At 44.9% G+C, this 17,941-nt stretch overlaps 1 protein-coding gene across 1 annotated transcript in view; it reads left to right on the top strand.

Annotated features, from left to right (window-relative positions):
* znf385a (zinc finger protein 385A) overlaps nt 1-10,533 on the top strand; it is a 40,069-nt gene extending 29,536 nt beyond the window's left edge. The window contains 5 exon segments of the mRNA XM_048241284.1: nt 1,148-1,205; nt 1,207-1,496; nt 5,057-5,241; nt 5,385-5,477; nt 5,924-10,533. Of these exon segments, the coding sequence (XP_048097241.1) occupies nt 1,148-1,205; nt 1,207-1,496; nt 5,057-5,241; nt 5,385-5,477; nt 5,924-6,178 (881 nt within the window). The 3' untranslated portion in view covers nt 6,179-10,533.
* Nucleotides 10,534-17,941: the final 7,408 nt, after the last annotated feature.

Raw genomic sequence — 17,941 nt, 5'->3', positions numbered from 1 at the left:
GTGAGTTCTATGTATATTACCCTAGCCCCTCTCTTAATACAAGTAATTCTAGCTGGAGTCTCTCTGCGCATGTGTGTGTGTGTGTGTGTTTGTGTGTATGTGTGTGTGTGTGAGGGCTGTGGGTGGGTGGGAGGTGGGAGGAACCCCTCTGGCTCTTATTGAAGGTGACAGGGAGGACCCTGTAATGTTCCCCACCCAGATTTCGGGGGTCAGTGCCGCACCCCGCCCAGGGGCTGGTGAATACCAAAGGCATTGCGCATGGGAGTGTGCCTCTGCAGAGCTGGGCGTGTGTCACCAATGGAGGAGGCTGGTCAGGGTTTGTGTGTGTGTGTATGGGTGTGTTTTGTGTGTGTGTGGAGTGGATGTGGGTGGGAGTAGTGTGTGGTGTATGAGAAGCACTGTGCGTGTGCGTGTGCGTGTGCGTGTGCGTGTGCGTGTGCGTGTGTGTGTGTGTGTGTGTGTGTGTGTGTGTGTGTTTCTGTGTAGTTTCTGTGGGTTTCTCAGGACTCAGTCCTATCAAAAACAATCATCAGCCCGTCTCTACCACTCTGTGCTCTGCCAAAAATAACAAGAGTGAGAAAGAAAACAACCCAGAGTCAAAGCATCTGGTTTCTTATTTCTGCCTCCCAGGAAACACACAATGACGGGAATACTCCTATTTAACCAAAATATGTGTTCTTGGTGTTGTTTGGATATTTCTTTATAGTATAGGCATGGTGGGTTGCCTGGCGGGTTGCCTTGTCATTTTGGATGATAAAATTAAAAGGAGGACTCCTCACAATTAGAGACTTCTGCCATAAAATTCAAAACAACACACATGAAGCATGTTTTAGCCTTCAACTCCAGTGAATAAACTAGACTTTATATCGCCCGTAAAGTCAGCCAACCACTGTGCCTGGCACGGACCCCAGGCTGGGTGAGTTTGAGGTTGAGTTGAAAAAAAGCAGGTGTGTGTTTTTTTTTTTTTTTTTTTTTTTTTTCTTATTTCTTTCTTTTCTTAAGCGCTGACTTGGCGTCAGCGTGAATCACGGTGCATGCATTCCTCTGCAACAACTTTACTGTTCTGGAGCGGAGGTTGAACCTCCTTGAGGGCCTCTAAATGCACCATTTGACCTGACTGTGGTGCTTTTTGTGTTTGCCTTTGCAGATGAGCCGCGGGCCGTGGTCATGCTGAACGGGCCCCACCTGGCGCCGGGGCCCAGCCCGCTCTCCGCTCCCCACCCCGGACTCCCCTGGCCCCTCCGTGTGCCCGCTTCCGCCCCCTACCCCCTCCTCCTCCTCCTCCTCCACCACCGTGCAGCCGCCCGCCTCCTCCACTTCCCCAGGCTGTGGCTCCGTGTCCGGCAACCCCGAGCAGGTCGCTGGGGCCCCTGGAGCGCCCGCCACGGCCCCCGGCACCCCCGAGACCGAAGAGGACAAAGCCAAGAAGCTGCTCTACTGCTCCCTGTGCAAAGTGGCTGTCAACTCCCTCTCACAGCTCGAGGCCCACAATAAAGGTGAATACAACCCACACCCACATGTACACCACAACACCACAGCTCACAAGTTAACACTTACATGGAGCACAATAATCAGCAGTGATAAAACAAAAGGCATTCAGGAAATGCTATGGCAGCATCTTATTTGGAACATCATCTTAATCAAGCTAACGTTTTGCTGTCCATTTAAACATAGTCATTGAAAGCCTCTTCAATGAAGTCATTCTGATTTGGAAACACACTGTTCTTTTGCTTTCCTTTTTTCCTTTCTTTTTCCTTTTTTTTTTATTTGTCATCTTGTCCGGTTGCCAAGTCGCGTCAAGAATTAGCATTCACAGCTGACGCTATCTTGCCAAGCAGCTGTTCTGAGGCACGCACACAGTATCTCTTTAAATCCGCACCGGAAGAAGACACAAATCCAAAGGTGGTTCGGCGGCGGGTTCTCCTTCTCCTCTCCTTCTCCGCCGTCACTCTGACAACACCCGTGTGTCCTGGCTCCCCTTGAGCGTGCCAAGCATGCCGGCACTCACGCCTGGCCCACGCCTGGCCCACGCCTGGCCCACGCCACAACACAGCTGCGCATTAGACAAAATCACCTCCTGAAATATTCAGGATTTATCTTGTTTCCGTGAGTAGCAAATGCACTCCGGCTTAGCTCGAGGCATCACACATGAGCAAGTCGCCGGAGCAACAACACTAACAGACATAGCCTCCTGCCCCTAGAGGGCGACAGTCAGAAGATAGTGATGGGGGGACTGACTCTCCTCATTCTGATTGATGCAGCTCTATACATTAACATGCCATTATAAGGCCAAAAACTCTTCCCAGAACACCATTAGATTCGGGAGCCAGAAATGCATTTGTACATCAAGTCCCTCGAGTCAGCTGTGTGTACATTTGTGTGGGTGTGTATGTATGCATATGTGTGTACGTGCTTGCATATGTACACTGGCATGTGTGTGTGTGTGTGTGTGTGTGTGTGTGCGTGTGTGTCTGTATGTCTGTGTGACAGACAGAGTTCCAGTGGAATGGATACATTCCCTCACAGTAGTGTACAAACCTGCAGTGCAGTGCCCTGTCTCCCCTCATCCCTGTGCTTCTATTCCACACCAGCTGAGGATACACAGGGTCATCTGTCCATCTATTATTTATCTGTTCATTTATTTATGAAGACAGGATTCCTCCCACCCTCCCCCCTCTCCCCTGCCCTGCTCTTTCTCTCTCTCTCTCTCTCTCTCTCTCTCTCTCTCTCTCTCTCTCTCTCTACCAATACCATTCATCTGAGTCATGAAAAAGACCTTTTGAGACCAGAGTTGTTTGTATCTGCGATCAAATTAGCTTCGCCCTTTTATAATAATAATAAAAAAACTTTAATTTAAACTGTGTCAAAATGACTGCCAGTTCTGAGGTTCCAGTGTTTTAGTTAGCTAATTGAATATAATTGGGAAGAAATTACATGAATACTTTCCCACATGTTTCCCTCCTGACGACATCAATATTATCCTTTCTTGTTTGTATGTGTGTGTGTACTCACAGTACTGTGGATATGCATACAAACTCAGCTCAAATGGCATCTATTTCCACACAGACGGACCAGTTTTAAAATAAACACAGCAGACAAACAGATTTTTGGAAATGGATGGGAGGGGGTTCAGAGGAAGTTGTTTGAATGGTGCTTAAGAAATCGGCTCTGCCGAGCAGGCAATCTGGAACCAATAGGGTCTCGCTCCTCAAAACAAAACTTTGAGTAACCATGGTCCAAAAATACAAACATATGTTACACAGGCATCGGGATATTCTTAGCACAAACACAGAGAGAGAGAGAGAGAGAGAGAGGAGTGAAGCTAGGCTTAAGGTTGGGTGAGGAGTTTTGAAGTGTGCTCAAAGTAACGTTTCCCCTGTCAGTTGTCTAAATCCATCTCGCAATGGACCTATCATATTGCTGTTGAAACTCAGTTTGTTGTGCTGGAATCAGGTCCAAGACAGCGAGACGCATGGGTCACTCTGTCAGTCTGTTTGCCAGAGGGAACATAGTTCAGACTGATTGTTGCGAGTGCACATATTTGGCCCCCATGAAAATCATTCAAACATTCAACCCCCTCCACCACCCTCCTAGACCACCTCCTCCCCTCTCTCCTTACCACACGCTAGCCCAGTCATTCCACTTGTTTAGCTGCAGGCCAGCCTTTACACACATAGCTGTGGGATTTGGGGCTGGCTGTTAAACCCAGCCTCAGAGGGAGCGCAGAGGAAGAGACGTCTGTTTTTGGTTGCATAGGCGGGGTTGCACTATGAATGGCCAAGGCAAGTCAAGAACAAAAAACATGCAATTAAAAAACAAGGGGACTATTTTGGGCTGGCTGACAGCGTTTCTTTGGGTCATAAATTGTGTCTGAGGATCAGAGTGTTTGCTCTGGTGTGTAAAATATGGTGTGGCTCTCTGCTGTGTTAGATCTCTGATGAAACGCATTGTGATGTGTGCTGCTTACAAAACAAGATCCAAATGGCGCGGCTGGTATTTGAAAGAAGGTGCTAGAACCCGAGGGGGGAGAATAAGCTGTGTGAGACTGGAGTCTTGCTTACATCCCCCCGGGGCGTTCAAGGGTTCTTCTTTCAGAGTTATGTGAAGAATGCTGAGGTGTAAGCACACAGCAGTTAAACGATAACCCCCCCGCCCCTTCCTCCTCCACCTCCTCCACCTCCTCCTCCCCTTCACGCTTGGTATTTACAGTGAGTGGAAGAGCGCTGTGCTCTCAACGCAGCCATAACCCTCTGTTATTTATGATTTCCCCATTAGAGCTAAGTCATCCTGTGCCACTAACCGCCTCCCCCCTCCTTTCCCCAAACAAACCCAGTGCAGCTCATCTCCTCGACTAAGCTTCCATTGAGAATAAACAGAGCCGTTGAAAGGGGGTGAAAAAAACAGGAAGGGATTGCATGAGCAAGATGTCGGATTTGAGACAGATTAAAGACAGAGCGTGAGCACTGCCAGGGTTTTCTTCCCGTTCCTTTATGCTAACATCAGAGAGGTGTCTGGCAGCTGGGCTGCTCATGGGTGAAGAGATGTCGTCTTTAGCTCTGGCTCGATGGTGCCCTCTAGTGGTCAGTACTGAGAACAGCATCCTCACTGGAGGTGCTAATACCATGTGCTTTGTGTGAGAGGCACACGTGTACTCGCTTATAGGGAGGGAGAGTGTGTGTGTGGGTGTGCGTGCCAATGCTTCAGCATGAAGCGTGGTTCCCTGGTTGATATTTGTCACTGTCACTACCTTTTATGTGGGGGCGCAGTAGGTGCACAAAGAATGCCGCTGCAGACACCAGTGCAACGCGGAACAGATGGGACCCAGGAGAACTCATAACTCAGGATAGCCTTAACGCTATCGCTTGTAGCCGGCAGTCCGAGCCAGCCCAGTGTTATTCTGATGTGTGCCTCAATCAGGCTGCACTCTATAGGGCCTTGCTGAGTCCATGGTATTTTTATGGGTGTTATTTTAACCCCCCTGCATGTGACTGACTGCTTGTTTGTGTGTGTGTGTGTGTGTGTGTGTGTGTGTGTGTGTGTGTGCCTGTGTTCCTAGGCACCAAACACAAAACCATTCTGGAGGCGCGGAGTGGGCTGGGCCCCATCAAGGCGTACCCCCGTCTGGGCCCCAAGCCCAGTGGCGAGCAGGGCGGAGGCCCCACTGACCCCAACACTCAGGAACGCACCTTCCACTGTGAGATCTGCAATGTGCGGGTCAACTCTGAACTGCAGCTCAAACAGGTGAGTGTGTGTGTGTGTGTGTGAGGGAGAGGGGAAGATCACTGGATAGCACACATTGCTTCAATTAAAGCCGGCCTCTGCCTGTCCACATGTCCTCTAACACGTTGGGGCTTTGCTCTCCCATCCACTTGTCTGGCCTGCAGCACATATCAAGTCGACGGCACCGCGATGGAGTTGCTGGGAAACCCAACCCTCTCCTCAGCAGGCACAAGAAGCACAGGGGAGCTGACCTCACGGTATGCCAACCCCTAGCCTCCGTCTCAGCAGGACTACCCCAAACTCTATGGAGAAAGCAGAACTGGACAGAAGGCCTTAGTTTATATGTAAGGATTAGTATGTGCCAGAGTTCAAATCATTGTAAAATGGTACATTATTGTTCCATTTTTAATGGAGTGGGTAAGACAACATGCTGTACGATTTTTCTCCATCCATGTCCTGCGTGAGCCCCATAGTGTTTGAGGTGGTTATCAGTTTAAATGTGTGTGTGTGTGTGTGTGTGTGTGTGTGTGTTGTGTGTGTGTGTGTGTGTGTGTGTTGTGTTGTGTTATGTTGTGAGTGTGTGTGTGTGTGTGTGTGTGTGTGTGTGTGTGTGTGTGTGTGTGTGTGTGTGTGTGTGTGTGTGTGTGTGTGTGTAGTGATGCTAACCTCTTTTCCTCCTCTCTCCTTCTCCCTACCATCTCAGTCCTCCCTGTCCTTCTCTCAGGATCTCACCAAAGCTCTGGGTGCTGGTCTCCTGCCCAGCCCACTGGCGGTGGCGGCGGCCATGGCGGCAGCGGCCTCCTCCAACCCGCTGGCCCTGCGGGCGGCCACGGCCGCGGCGCCCCACCCACACGCGCACCACCTGCTCCAGGGCCCGCCGCTGAGCCACGCCATTCTGCGGCCTGCGCCCGGCCCCATCCGCACCTCCCACGGCCCCATCCTCTTCTCCCCGTACTGACACCGCCCTCTCTCTGCGCCGCCTCCAGCCAACCCCAAACACACCCACCCGCCCAGACCCAAACCACCCACCAGCCTTCCCGTCCACCACCCGACCTGATCCCAGTCCTGGAACCCCACAAACAACACACAACGAGGCCAGTCAGTAGCAGCAACCCCCCCCAGAAAAAAACATAAAATAAAAACAAACAAACAAACAAAAAAAAACCTGACGTATAAAAGCACACTGTGAAGAGGAGATCAAATCAACCAATCAGCGCAATCAGTCAGAGAGAGAGAAAGAGAAACAGAGTGGGTGATGGAGACGGAGGAGAAGAGATCATCTGAAATGAGGATTGTCGTCCCCCTCTCTCCCCATGGGCGCCAGGCTCCAGCTGACAGGGTGATTGGCAGGAGGAGGAAGAGGACGAGAGGGGAGAGTGCCGCAATGGAGGAAGGAAGGCCCAGAAGACATCACAGCTTGCCTTCCCTCTCCCTAACCCCTGCACACACACACCTCCTTATTGTCCTTATACACACACAAATAAACACACACACACACACACACACACACACACACACACACACACACAAACACACACACACACACACTGTGAGATGGTAGCAGCTCATGTTGGATACCTGAGATGCAGGTATCTGTGGAGACCATGAGACATGCTTCCTCCTAGAGACGCTAAACCCGCACACAGACGTTGCAGACACGCAGCGGTTTGACGTCAACATGCGGAACTGTCCGTGGCGTCGCCCTGTCGCAGGGGTTTAATCGTTGTCCTCCTCTGCCCTATGCACCTCAGAAAATAGAAGAGGAAACAAACAAAAAAAAATGAACAAAGAGGGAAAAAAACTAACAAAAAAATCAACTGTTCCGATTCAACACGTCATGTCCGTAGGGTTTAGCTGCTTTAAGTGGTCTCTTGCGCTGTGATCGACTCGTGCCCATGTATAGCTTCGGCCTCCGCGGGGACGTGGAGCCTCGTGTGTCTTCCTGGGTCTCTCTGGGGACAGAGAGGAGGGGGGAGGCCGCCCTCATAGAAGCAACCCAGTCAGACCTCATCAACCACTCCAGCCCCTGACAAGGTGTGACATGGAGGGGAGACAGGGATGGGGGGGGGCAGAGGGATGGAGAGACACATGGAGAGAGAGAGGGCCGTCGGGGAACAAATTCTCCCATAAGGGGATGTGTGTGTGGGGGTTGGGGGGAGCAGGAGTGGGGGCGTGCAGGGTGAGGGCTGATCCCAACACCGGGGTCAATGGAGAAACGACAGCCTGGAGGTGTGGGGTGCTGATAGTGCAGCGCCGCTTCCGAGTTAAAGACAGCAATGTCAAATACAAACAGGCCCGCGAGGCTGGTGGAACGTGTCAGGCTTCATAGCAATCAAACTGCAGTCTGTGAGGAGAGAGAGAGGAAGACAGACAGATGAGGGCGCCATCTTGTATGTTCCCCGTGTCACTCCCATCTCAGAGCTACACACATCTTCTGTTGGCAGAAACGCACCCTAACAAAAAAACAAATCTCTTTTTGGATATAAAAATGGACAAACAGTTGACTTCTATTTATTCTATTGTATAGAGTAGAATAGTTTGAATTCTTTTGTTTTCAAGCCTGTTGATATCAGTGAAATGGAATTGAAAAATAACTGAACTAGTGAGGATAGCTTAGCTGTCGGTAGATTGAGAATGGCATCCATCAGTAGCTGAACCTGGAGTAAAGCAAGAGTAGGCTTCTTCCATTTGGCAGTCTGGATCATATTGTATATATTAGCGAGACACAGGGAAACCAAGCACACGTCAAAACAGCCTCTTCTTGTTCCCCTCTCTGCTGAGAGGTGATTTATGCAACACACAGCGACCCACCCCTACCAGAAGCTTTTACCAGCAATAGTATCCCCCTTGTGTGTGTGTATGTGTGTGTAAGTCTGAGTGTGTACGGGTGTGTGCCTGTGTGGATCTCTCATCTCCCATTCTTCAATTTACTCCAGAGTCCCACCCTTGTCAACCCCTAACGCAGTCATGGCCGAGAAGGGAGTAGGAGTCGGCAATGACCTTGGAAACTCGAGGTCATCATAGAGGCTACACTGTGAGCAAAAGGAGAGAGATCTCTACGAGACAAACAGAAACAGAGAATAGATTTAGTTTTACAAAGAGGGTTGAAAAATACATGTGTTTAAATACGGGAATTAAAGCAAGAGACTAAAGAAATAGTCTCTGAAGGTCAAAGGTCAAAGAGGGAGAGGTCTGTATTACCCTCCCCAGCCCCCTCTTCCTTTGGTTTGGACTTCCTGTCATGAATAAAAGCCATTTAATGGATATTATTGTTGTTATTTTACAATGGGTGTTTTGTTTCTTCTCTTTTTGTTTTCATTTTCATTGTTACAAATGAACAACTAGTGATGTGAAAAAATAGGAGCTATAATGATATCCAGGAAAATGGACAGAAAATAACTATTTTTCTATTCAGGTAGAATAAGTTGTGAACTGCACTTGAGGAAAAAATAGGGGCCGAGTGTAGAACTTGTGGTGTTCCTATAGACCCTTTCAACAATAAAAACAAAAACGATGCTTGAACGTTCTATTTGGTTCCCAATCGACTTCCTCGGCATTAAGATAACATATGGAATGTTAAAACGGAAGCCTTGTGGGGCCAACTATGATGCTGATAATGGAACTCTCTTGAAAGGGTCTATAATCTTACGCTTGGCAAGACAAGACAAAACAAACAACATAAAACTGAGCTGAACTGAACTGAGGCCTGTCATGTCAGACAATTCTATTCATTGTTTATTTTTTCCATGTTATTCACACGGTGTGCTGGCATTGTTATACACAGTGCCCTTCCATTGATTAGCAATGTGCTATAATGTCTTACTGTTGTTGAGATATTGCAATGCAATAAGCAAGTTGAGTGGTGTGCATGACTCAATGTTGGTAAAACATGCCATGTTGTTGTACAGGGTTCTGTCAACAGGGAAAACATGTGCCTGCTATAAAGGCTCACAGGCTCCCCCTGTAGGCAGAGATCAGCCTTTTAGTGTAGAGGGGTAGTAAGGGGTGGGGGCGGTGGGGGGGCAGGATGTAGCTGGATCTAGGGAGGGACCGGCCCTTCATATTAAAGGGCCTTACTTATCTCTGCTTGGGGGACAGGGTATCATTCAGAAATTGAGTTGAATTTGAACGTAGTTGACCCCACTGTACGCAGTAGTCTAGGAAAATGGTTTTCATTTCTTTTTTTTCAGTTCTGTTGGTTGCATTGTTTTTCATTTGACAGTTTTTGTGTGTGATTAACCGTTTGAGTAAAGTGATTATGCCATTATATAATGCTAACTTGAGAGTTAGCCTCCACCATTGTGCTTTGAATCAGCCCATCTACTTTGTTACAGTTCTGATTTTATCCATTTCGTTTTTCATCTGTAATTGAAGTACTGTACCAGGACCAGTGCTTGTCGTTCCTGTTTGGTGTGTATCTTATAGTGATGTGTGTGTGCGCAGATAGTGTCCACTGCAGCTGGAAAGGGAGATGTCTTTTCTCCCCCCATGGCCTGCCACCACCCGACACTGCAGCCTGTTCTGACACTAGCCTCTCCTCTCCCTCCCAGCAGGATCCAGGGCCCCAGGCCTGTGGATATCTACAGCATATCACGTCAGCCCACAGGTGTTCTCCTCACACCCTCTACCCGCTGACCCACCCAGACCCCATAAACAGTGAACCTTACCTCAACAGACACACACTCATGTCCCCAAACACACACCCACACATTTGACAGTGTTTGACAGACACACACACACACACACACACACACACACAGTTTCTCTCTCACACACACACAAACACATCTGGTTAGTTACTTCCGTAAAGAAAACCTAGAAATACGTATGGAATATGTTCATCCTGTAGTCATCCCCAATGAAGTGTCCTCAGTGTAATTTAAAAAATCTGTCTAGAGCAAAGTAATAGATCCATTGGACTTTCCTGGGCAGGTGTTCTGTTAGTGCTGAAGTATGTGTTAGCCGTAGCCTTATCCCACCCTTAGCCTCTCCAGCAGCAGAGAGACATGGAGAAGCTTTGGAACAATTTCGTCTTGCCAATAAAGTTATTTTTGAATTTTGACTGTCAGAGGGGCAAAGAGTATGTATGGCGAAACCGTAGCAATATTCAACTCATACTGGCTACTCTTGTTTATTGCAATAAGGAAATCAACCAATAAAGTACATATGTGAGTAAAATATTATAAATGTAATTTAAATGAAAACAGAACTTTATGGATATTACTATTGGTATCAACTTGGGAGTTACCAGAGTAAAAAAAAATAACAAAAAAGAAAATCAATGTCTATAAATCAATAAAGAATATGAAAACACTCCTGTCTCCTTTGTATAAATGTGAGGTAAATGACTATGACATTTTAATAGATCTCTTGGCATGAAATGAAGCCTTAACGTTTGACTTAGACTAACTAGGCATCTTATCAAGCACAGCAGCTGCTGACTGCCTGGACCTTGCTAATATCTTAGCTAATATAGACTATCCTAGCAATGTATAGAACATGCAAATATGCCTATAACAGGTCATTTTTGTTTTATGCAGTATCCATTCAGGTTGAATCTCTCAAGTGACTCTTGGTATTGATCCCTTTGGAGTCCATCCCAAAAAAAAACACAATAGAAAACTAATGCTTGACCTCCAACAGTATTGCAGAGGCAGCCATTGTAGCTTCTTCATGGTTTACATCAGCACAAATTACTAATTGAGCACATTGCAAATTTAGTGGTCAAGCTGACAGGTCTCACTTGGTGTATTAACCTCCAACGCATTTCACTACAGGCTGAAAATGGATGAGACAGAGGGCTATCTGAGGGATGTGACATTAACAGGATTACTTCCTATTGCTCAAGCTGGCCTGAGGATTTGTGCCTCTTTTACTAAGCAATTTACTGTGTACTTAAGCAGACAGACAACTCAGATAGTGTGCATAGCACATGCATTCATTCAAAGCCACTGGCAGGACCGGAAGAATACCACTAGAGGGAGCTTTAGCAAAACACAGAGTAGGCCCACGCCATCAATGTACAGTGTATCAACACACAGCTGTAAAAGATAGTTCAACTGTGTATTTAATGCACAGATTAATTTGCCTCCATATATTAACACCCTATATACATATAAAAAAAATGAAAAACTCATTTAGGTGTTTTCAGACATATGCAACACTTTTTATTGGATGTGTTTTGCATACAAAAATAAAAATATATATTTAGTTATATATAAAGTATCTGTATATTTGTATAGACAATGGTTATAATGAATAAAGTGCCATTATCGCTGTCTATACAACTGTAAACATGCTGAGGGCCTTTAATGATGTCAGTTGGAATCTTACTGAAATGTCAGTGTAGGTGGCGTTTATAAAAAGATAGGCTACATGATGATGGTAGATTATACATTTGTGTAAGCAAATACATTAGTAAATTGATATAAATCAGTGACATGCTACTTTGTGGACTGAAAAGACTGAAGAATGTTTTAAAAAAATAACTTAAAAGTACTACAAATAGCCTATATCTGTAATAATAGCCTCACTGGGAAGAAGAAAGGGGTTTGAGTAAAAATCGCGAAAACATAATGGGAAAATGCCTCTTGCCCGACCTTGACTTGTTGTTTCATTCATATATTGACACGCTAGAGGGCAGTACGTTACTGATCACCTTTCAGTGCCCGTGAACCAGTGCAAGTCACCGAGTTTCGCTGCTCAGGTCAGGTGCCAAGATGAAGTTTCATTCACATCTTTTCGACACATTTTACGAAGAGAGATTCTCAATCTGTTTATTTCACGTGTGCCCCAAATTGTGTGAGCATCACAAAGGATGCGGTGAAATGGAAAACTTTGTCTGCAAGGTAACGAACCAATAAAGTAGACATAGGCCTACAAAGTCAGTAGCTCGTCGCCATTGCGCTTTCTGAGAAGATGGATGTACGTGCAACTGCCACTACCAGGACTTCTAAATGGAGTTTAGCCAGCTCTGAGCGCGAGGGTGAGGCTGTTCATAGCGAAGGGTGAGTGTACTTGAAGACACACAGGTCTCTCTCGCGCACCATGATGGTAGGGAGCAGAGTGACAGCTCTGATGGCGTGAGGGAGAGATGGATTACACGATTCACTCAGCTGTGTCTGATTAAGAAAACAGTAGGCTACAAAAATCAACTAAAATCAAAAATCAACTTTTGGGTAATATAATGGCGGCCATACAAACACATAGAGCCTTTCCGAAACTAGGCGGCTACTTCGCTGGCACCCTAGCCACTTGCACTCCGTTTACGCATTCACGCAGAGGGTCCGCCATAGGCTATTAAGGGCTATCCGAAACCAATTATTGTTAAGTAGCAAAGTCATTTTAGGCAAGTCCCCTCCCAAGTAACTCGGAGGCCATATTGCAACGCATTTTGGGCACTTATCGGGCATCTTATTTCGAGCAGAACTGAACACCAGCCTCGCTCCAGCAGCGAGATCCCAACCATAGACAGTAAAATAAATGGTCACAGCCAGAGATATTAGAAAGTTAGATATCGCATTGTCCGTCGAGTTCTATTAGGTGGCATACGTAAACGCAGCCGCCACCTTTACTATGGGCAACACCAGGGATGGAAATTAGCCCCCGCCAAATGCGGGTGAATTTGGTCAATCTACCAGCCACTTGGCGGGTAAATAAATAGAGCTAGCATACCACAAATAGTCAGATCCGGTCTAATTTATACAAAAACCAGGGAGAAAGGAGAACAATGGCAGGGGGATCAAAGGAAGGGGGACTTGGTACTGCGTCTCCCTCACTCAACTCATATCTGCGCTGGCGCTGCTGCCAATAAACCGTAATTTTGCAAAATATCGCGCCTTTTCTTGTGGTCCAAGTCAAGTCCTTTCCTATATCCCTTTTGAGTTGATTTTCTTTTGCTTTGACATGGCTACAACCACTTAAAGTAGTCCTACCCACCGCGCATAATAGTCCATTGCACCTTGGCTTGGCCTTGACTTGGCTTTACAACATGGGTTACCGGCCAGAATGTGACATCCTGTGCAAACCCCTAATAGGCACTGGCACAGCGCTTCTCATTTTGCAACTAATAAACTGTCGCTATGCTTTCATGTGCCACTGCTAGCTTATTTCAGGATGACTGCATAAACATAAATCTATGAGATCTGTGGATCTGCGTTGTATCTTCACAGGCTAATATTCTCACACGAAGTTATCTTTTGAAGTGGCCCATATAATTATAAGTATTTTTATCCGGCCCGCGACACCTTTACGGACAACTATGACACGCTGCTCTTTAGACCAGTGATCCTCACTATTTTTTTCACAAGAGCCACATTGGCAGTGCAAAATCAAAAAGAGAGCCAGACAACATACTAACTCACCTTTGGAAATGTGCATTTCTACATATAAATATCCCACAAAAAAAAATAACACATCCAAAACAGCTAAATATATACAGCCAATGCTTAATAACTTCCTTTCACCTTAATTATGGGTGAAGGAAGAAGTATAATTCAGATGTTTGCGTTTTTAGTGCAGTATTGTATGTTTATGAAGCACATTTGAAAAAATATATTGGCTGTGTTACCACCTAGCCTACAGTGGGTTCCATTTAGAAATGGACACATAGCACATTCGCGCTTTCCGTGATACACACATAGACAGTAAAAGATACACGCAGCTGCATGAAATGTATTACAACTTATCGCCACAAGGTGGCAGTTTAAGTCCGCTGTAGCATTGCCGGTAAACAGGGCAGCGGATTGGATTCAAAGGCGTTGCAAGTGGCAGTGCATACTGTAAGCAGAACGAAACTAAAGATCACCTCATTGAAGTCATACAGTAGACTAGGCTAAATCAGAGCCTACTTTTGTTTTTATCAAGCTGGGGCCAGAGATGATGGCCTTTGGCGAACAGTTTAGGCCTATTCAAAATGAGTAAAACCAAATTTGGCGAAATCTCGCCAAAGCTGCATGCGAGCCACCAATAATAGCTTGACGAGCCGCGCAATGAGTAACACTGATTTAGACCTATCCCAGATAGCAAGAGGCTGGCGGACCACTGTCGGTCCATTGGGGGCATAGCTGGCGGTCCGCTGGCATTTTGCTCATCGGTTCTCTGGCGGTCCGCTGGCGGGTTGCCGACAATTTGCCCAATATTTTGCCATAAGTTAAATTTAAAGAGATGGTGGTCCAACGGCGGACCACAAGTGGCACAACACCGACGGCATACCACCAGCAGTCCGCTATCTGCCAAACTGATTCTGCTATCTGAGATGATGCAGACGGATGCTCATCTTCGTCATGGTGGAATATCTCACAAACTCTTCATTCAAGAAATTACAAACCGTATATCAGAATAGCCTAAACAGCAGAACTTACTGAACACAAAGGTGTAAATCATTCCCCTACAATTAGCTGTTTCAAATATTAATATAGTGAAAAATAGTTTTTCAATGTAGTTTCACAAAATGATAAGCATGCATTTTTAAGTTTCTTAAAGCTGAGCTGTGCTTAAATTGTTCAGTGCATGATTTCATAACAGGCCAAATAGAAAATAAAAGCTGAATGTTAAATATATTCTTGGTAGGCCTACTTGTAAATATTTATACCAGTATCTGATGATGTACAGTATAGTTAGATCAAGTTGGATAGTTGGATTATAGGATGCTCCAGAACTCACACCAACGGAGTCTTAAAGGAGCCACACCACTTTTATGACAAGGCATATGAATGTGGTTCTGCTGACCTTTAGTTTTGTTGCTATTGTTCTTGGAGGACAGTTGGTAGGTTTAGGGCAACATTCAGCACATTTTAATCATATCGCAATATTGCCAATAACCGTGATCATTTTGGTCACTATTATCATATCACATTTTCATACTGTTTCTCTAGTGGCAGGTAAAAAAGTTGAGTGGCTGGTAGATTTTGGAATCCACAGTGGCAGGTGGACAAAATATTTAATTTCCATCCCTGGGCAACACTTGCCAACAATCAGAGACACCTGTCTGATTTCTAGTCAGATTCACGTTTCTTCATTGGCCTCCAGTGATTGTTGCCCCCACCAATATGGCGGTGCTATTTACGCACATTCTGGAGCCCAATGCAGTATCTAGCTTTCTAATATCTATGACAGCGACCCCATAGAATTCGACGGAGACAAGTGAAGTCAACTAGAAAATGTGATTCCAAGAAATTACCAGTGCATGAAAATGCAAAATAATGCAGAAGCAGATAATGTAGAGATAGTTACAATGGTTTTGCTTTGCAGATAATGTAGAGATAGTTACAATGGTTTTGCTTTGGTAGATATGGTTGTTGCAATGCTAGATAACGCTGTTTCTATGATGGTTACTAGGGTAGTCATGTTGGTTTCTATGGAAACTGACATAGATGCTTTATTCCAATGGTTGTTATGTTGGTTGCTAGGAAGGTGGTGGTTTAATATAGTTGGCTGGAGGCATAGCTGTTGATAACTGACAGTTGGAATGGCTGAAAAGTTAAATAGTTGAGTAGTTTAAATGGTTTAATTATTTAATAGGGACTTATTGTATTGAGGAATATTATTTTATTTTGAAATAGTTGTGGGAAAAGGAAACAGTTGGCAGGAGTCATAGGTGATGACAACTGACAGTTGGAATGGCTGAACAGTTAAATAGTTGAGTAGTTTATATAGTTAAATTATTGATTGAATAATTTGAATGCTTTGGCCCAAAGTGCCAGCAATCTAGATCATTGTTGACGATTTTTGTAGAGCCACAGTGTATTCTATGTCATGGGTATGGACACAGGTGAGACTTTAAGCTCTCAGTTGGTACAAACCATTTATTTCTACATACCTCTGTTCCTGAGAAATCCCAAGCTAAACAGTGGCTAGTTTTAATCAAAATCCCCTTATTTTTCGAGAAATGGAGATATAGCGTCTCATGAAATATTAAGTGTTGCCTGTAAAATTTCCGGGAAGTGACCTAGCGAGACCTGGCGAGACTGCCACCTAGTGATAAACTCACAAAAATAAATGGCCTGGTTTTGACCTGACGTGCATGCGTCATTGATTCGACCCAAAGCAATATTCGACTCAAAGTGTTAATAGTGAATTATTGTTGACATTTACCTCCCACAATATTGAGTAGTTATTTGCCCTCCAGTTTGTTATTTTCACCTTCTGCTCCCATAGATTTCACCTTTTTGGGTCACGGGGGAACTTGTGCAATCGTTTCTCACTTCCTGGTCTTGCACTGCAGCCAAACGCGCAACAGTTGGGCATTTTTTAGTATTTCATATTATTTTGTAGGCTAATCATTTATGTTTTCCATTATTCACTGCATTATGATGAATGTTGATATCCAACATGCCATTTACGAACCATGTGACCACCTCGGAATCGCATAACGGGATAGCTCAGAACATTCGATTCCCTAGTAGGCCAAACTCTCTATTATACGGCACATTTCTGAACAGTTTAGAATCTGCTTCGACCCCCATGGTCACCGCATACTCTTTTTACCGGTAGATAATTTATTCCCAGCCTACCTGTTCGAGCTTGGTTTGGTTACTCACTTGCAACCCACCACCTTTCCTCACACCACCCTTATTCCTTGGTTCAGAAGCTTTCCACTGGTCTTGGAATTTCTGGAATATCATGGAATTGTGCCTATTCCAGACATGGAAAGTCAGAACATTTTACCATTTTTGGGGCAAAGTCATGGAATATCAGGGAATTTTGTTGTAGCAGTTTCAAATTTACTTGCCAAAATACATTCATACAAATATATATTTATATGCAGAATTGGTGTATATCTGGTTATTACCTTTACTGCTTGTTTGAGTTGCCCATCAACTTTGTTTATTCAATGCCCATTTATTCATCTCCCGCTCTAAAAAAGTAAAAGATTCTTGAACGCTATACGGCTGCTCTGAAATCATTGGTCGGTTTGTTGTACCATTCATTATACAATTCATGGAAATTCCATTTTTTTGTCAGGGAAACTCAGGGAAAAGTTATGGAATTTTACATCTGATAGAGTGGGAATCCTGTGGAATAATATAGGGGTCATTCCATATCTAATCAGATAAGGTTGTTGCTGCACCAGATTTTGTTCAAACCTTGTGATGAATGGGTCCCAAAACCAATCCTGCACAATATTACAAATATTTGCAAAGTATGCATGACCCCAGACAAACCTGTTAGCAAATTTGAATTTACTCTGCAGGTTGGTCTGGAAAGGAGCCCATGCAACATGCATTTTCTTTGGCATTAAGTAAACAACTGCATTTGAAATCTTGACTTACAATAATATGTTTGCTGCACTTCTGAAACTGTTTGGTAAGAGTATAATGCACAAAACTTCAGCCCTTGATATTACTTGCAATGTTTGGGCATTAATTTTATGAAACGTATTAGCCTCAGCCTGTCCATTGTTGCAGACTTATCTTAGTGAGTGCACACAAGTTTGTGACCTTGTAGAGAATATAACGATGAGTGTGGCTCTAAAACACCCATTTTTGTACAAGAATTATGTGAAATTCACATATCCATTTGAGTTTCAACAATTATTGAGCAACCAAGGGTAAGAGTTGCTGTTTACAAGGAGTTGCAGGAGTAGGGGATGGATCGAAGTTGAGCAGTGTAATTTATTTTCTTCAGTTATTTTATGCTGCACTGTTCAGTGTTCATATTATGTACATCTAGTTTTGACCATTTTAAATATGAGGAATATTCTAATTCCAATACAACCTAA

Source organism: Alosa alosa, chromosome 4 (genome assembly GCF_017589495.1).
Source record: "Alosa alosa isolate M-15738 ecotype Scorff River chromosome 4, AALO_Geno_1.1, whole genome shotgun sequence".
Lineage (NCBI taxonomy): Eukaryota > Metazoa > Chordata > Actinopteri > Clupeiformes > Clupeidae > Alosa > Alosa alosa.
The sequence above is the reverse complement of the archived record's forward strand: the minus strand, read 5'-3'. Positions and strand labels throughout refer to the sequence as shown.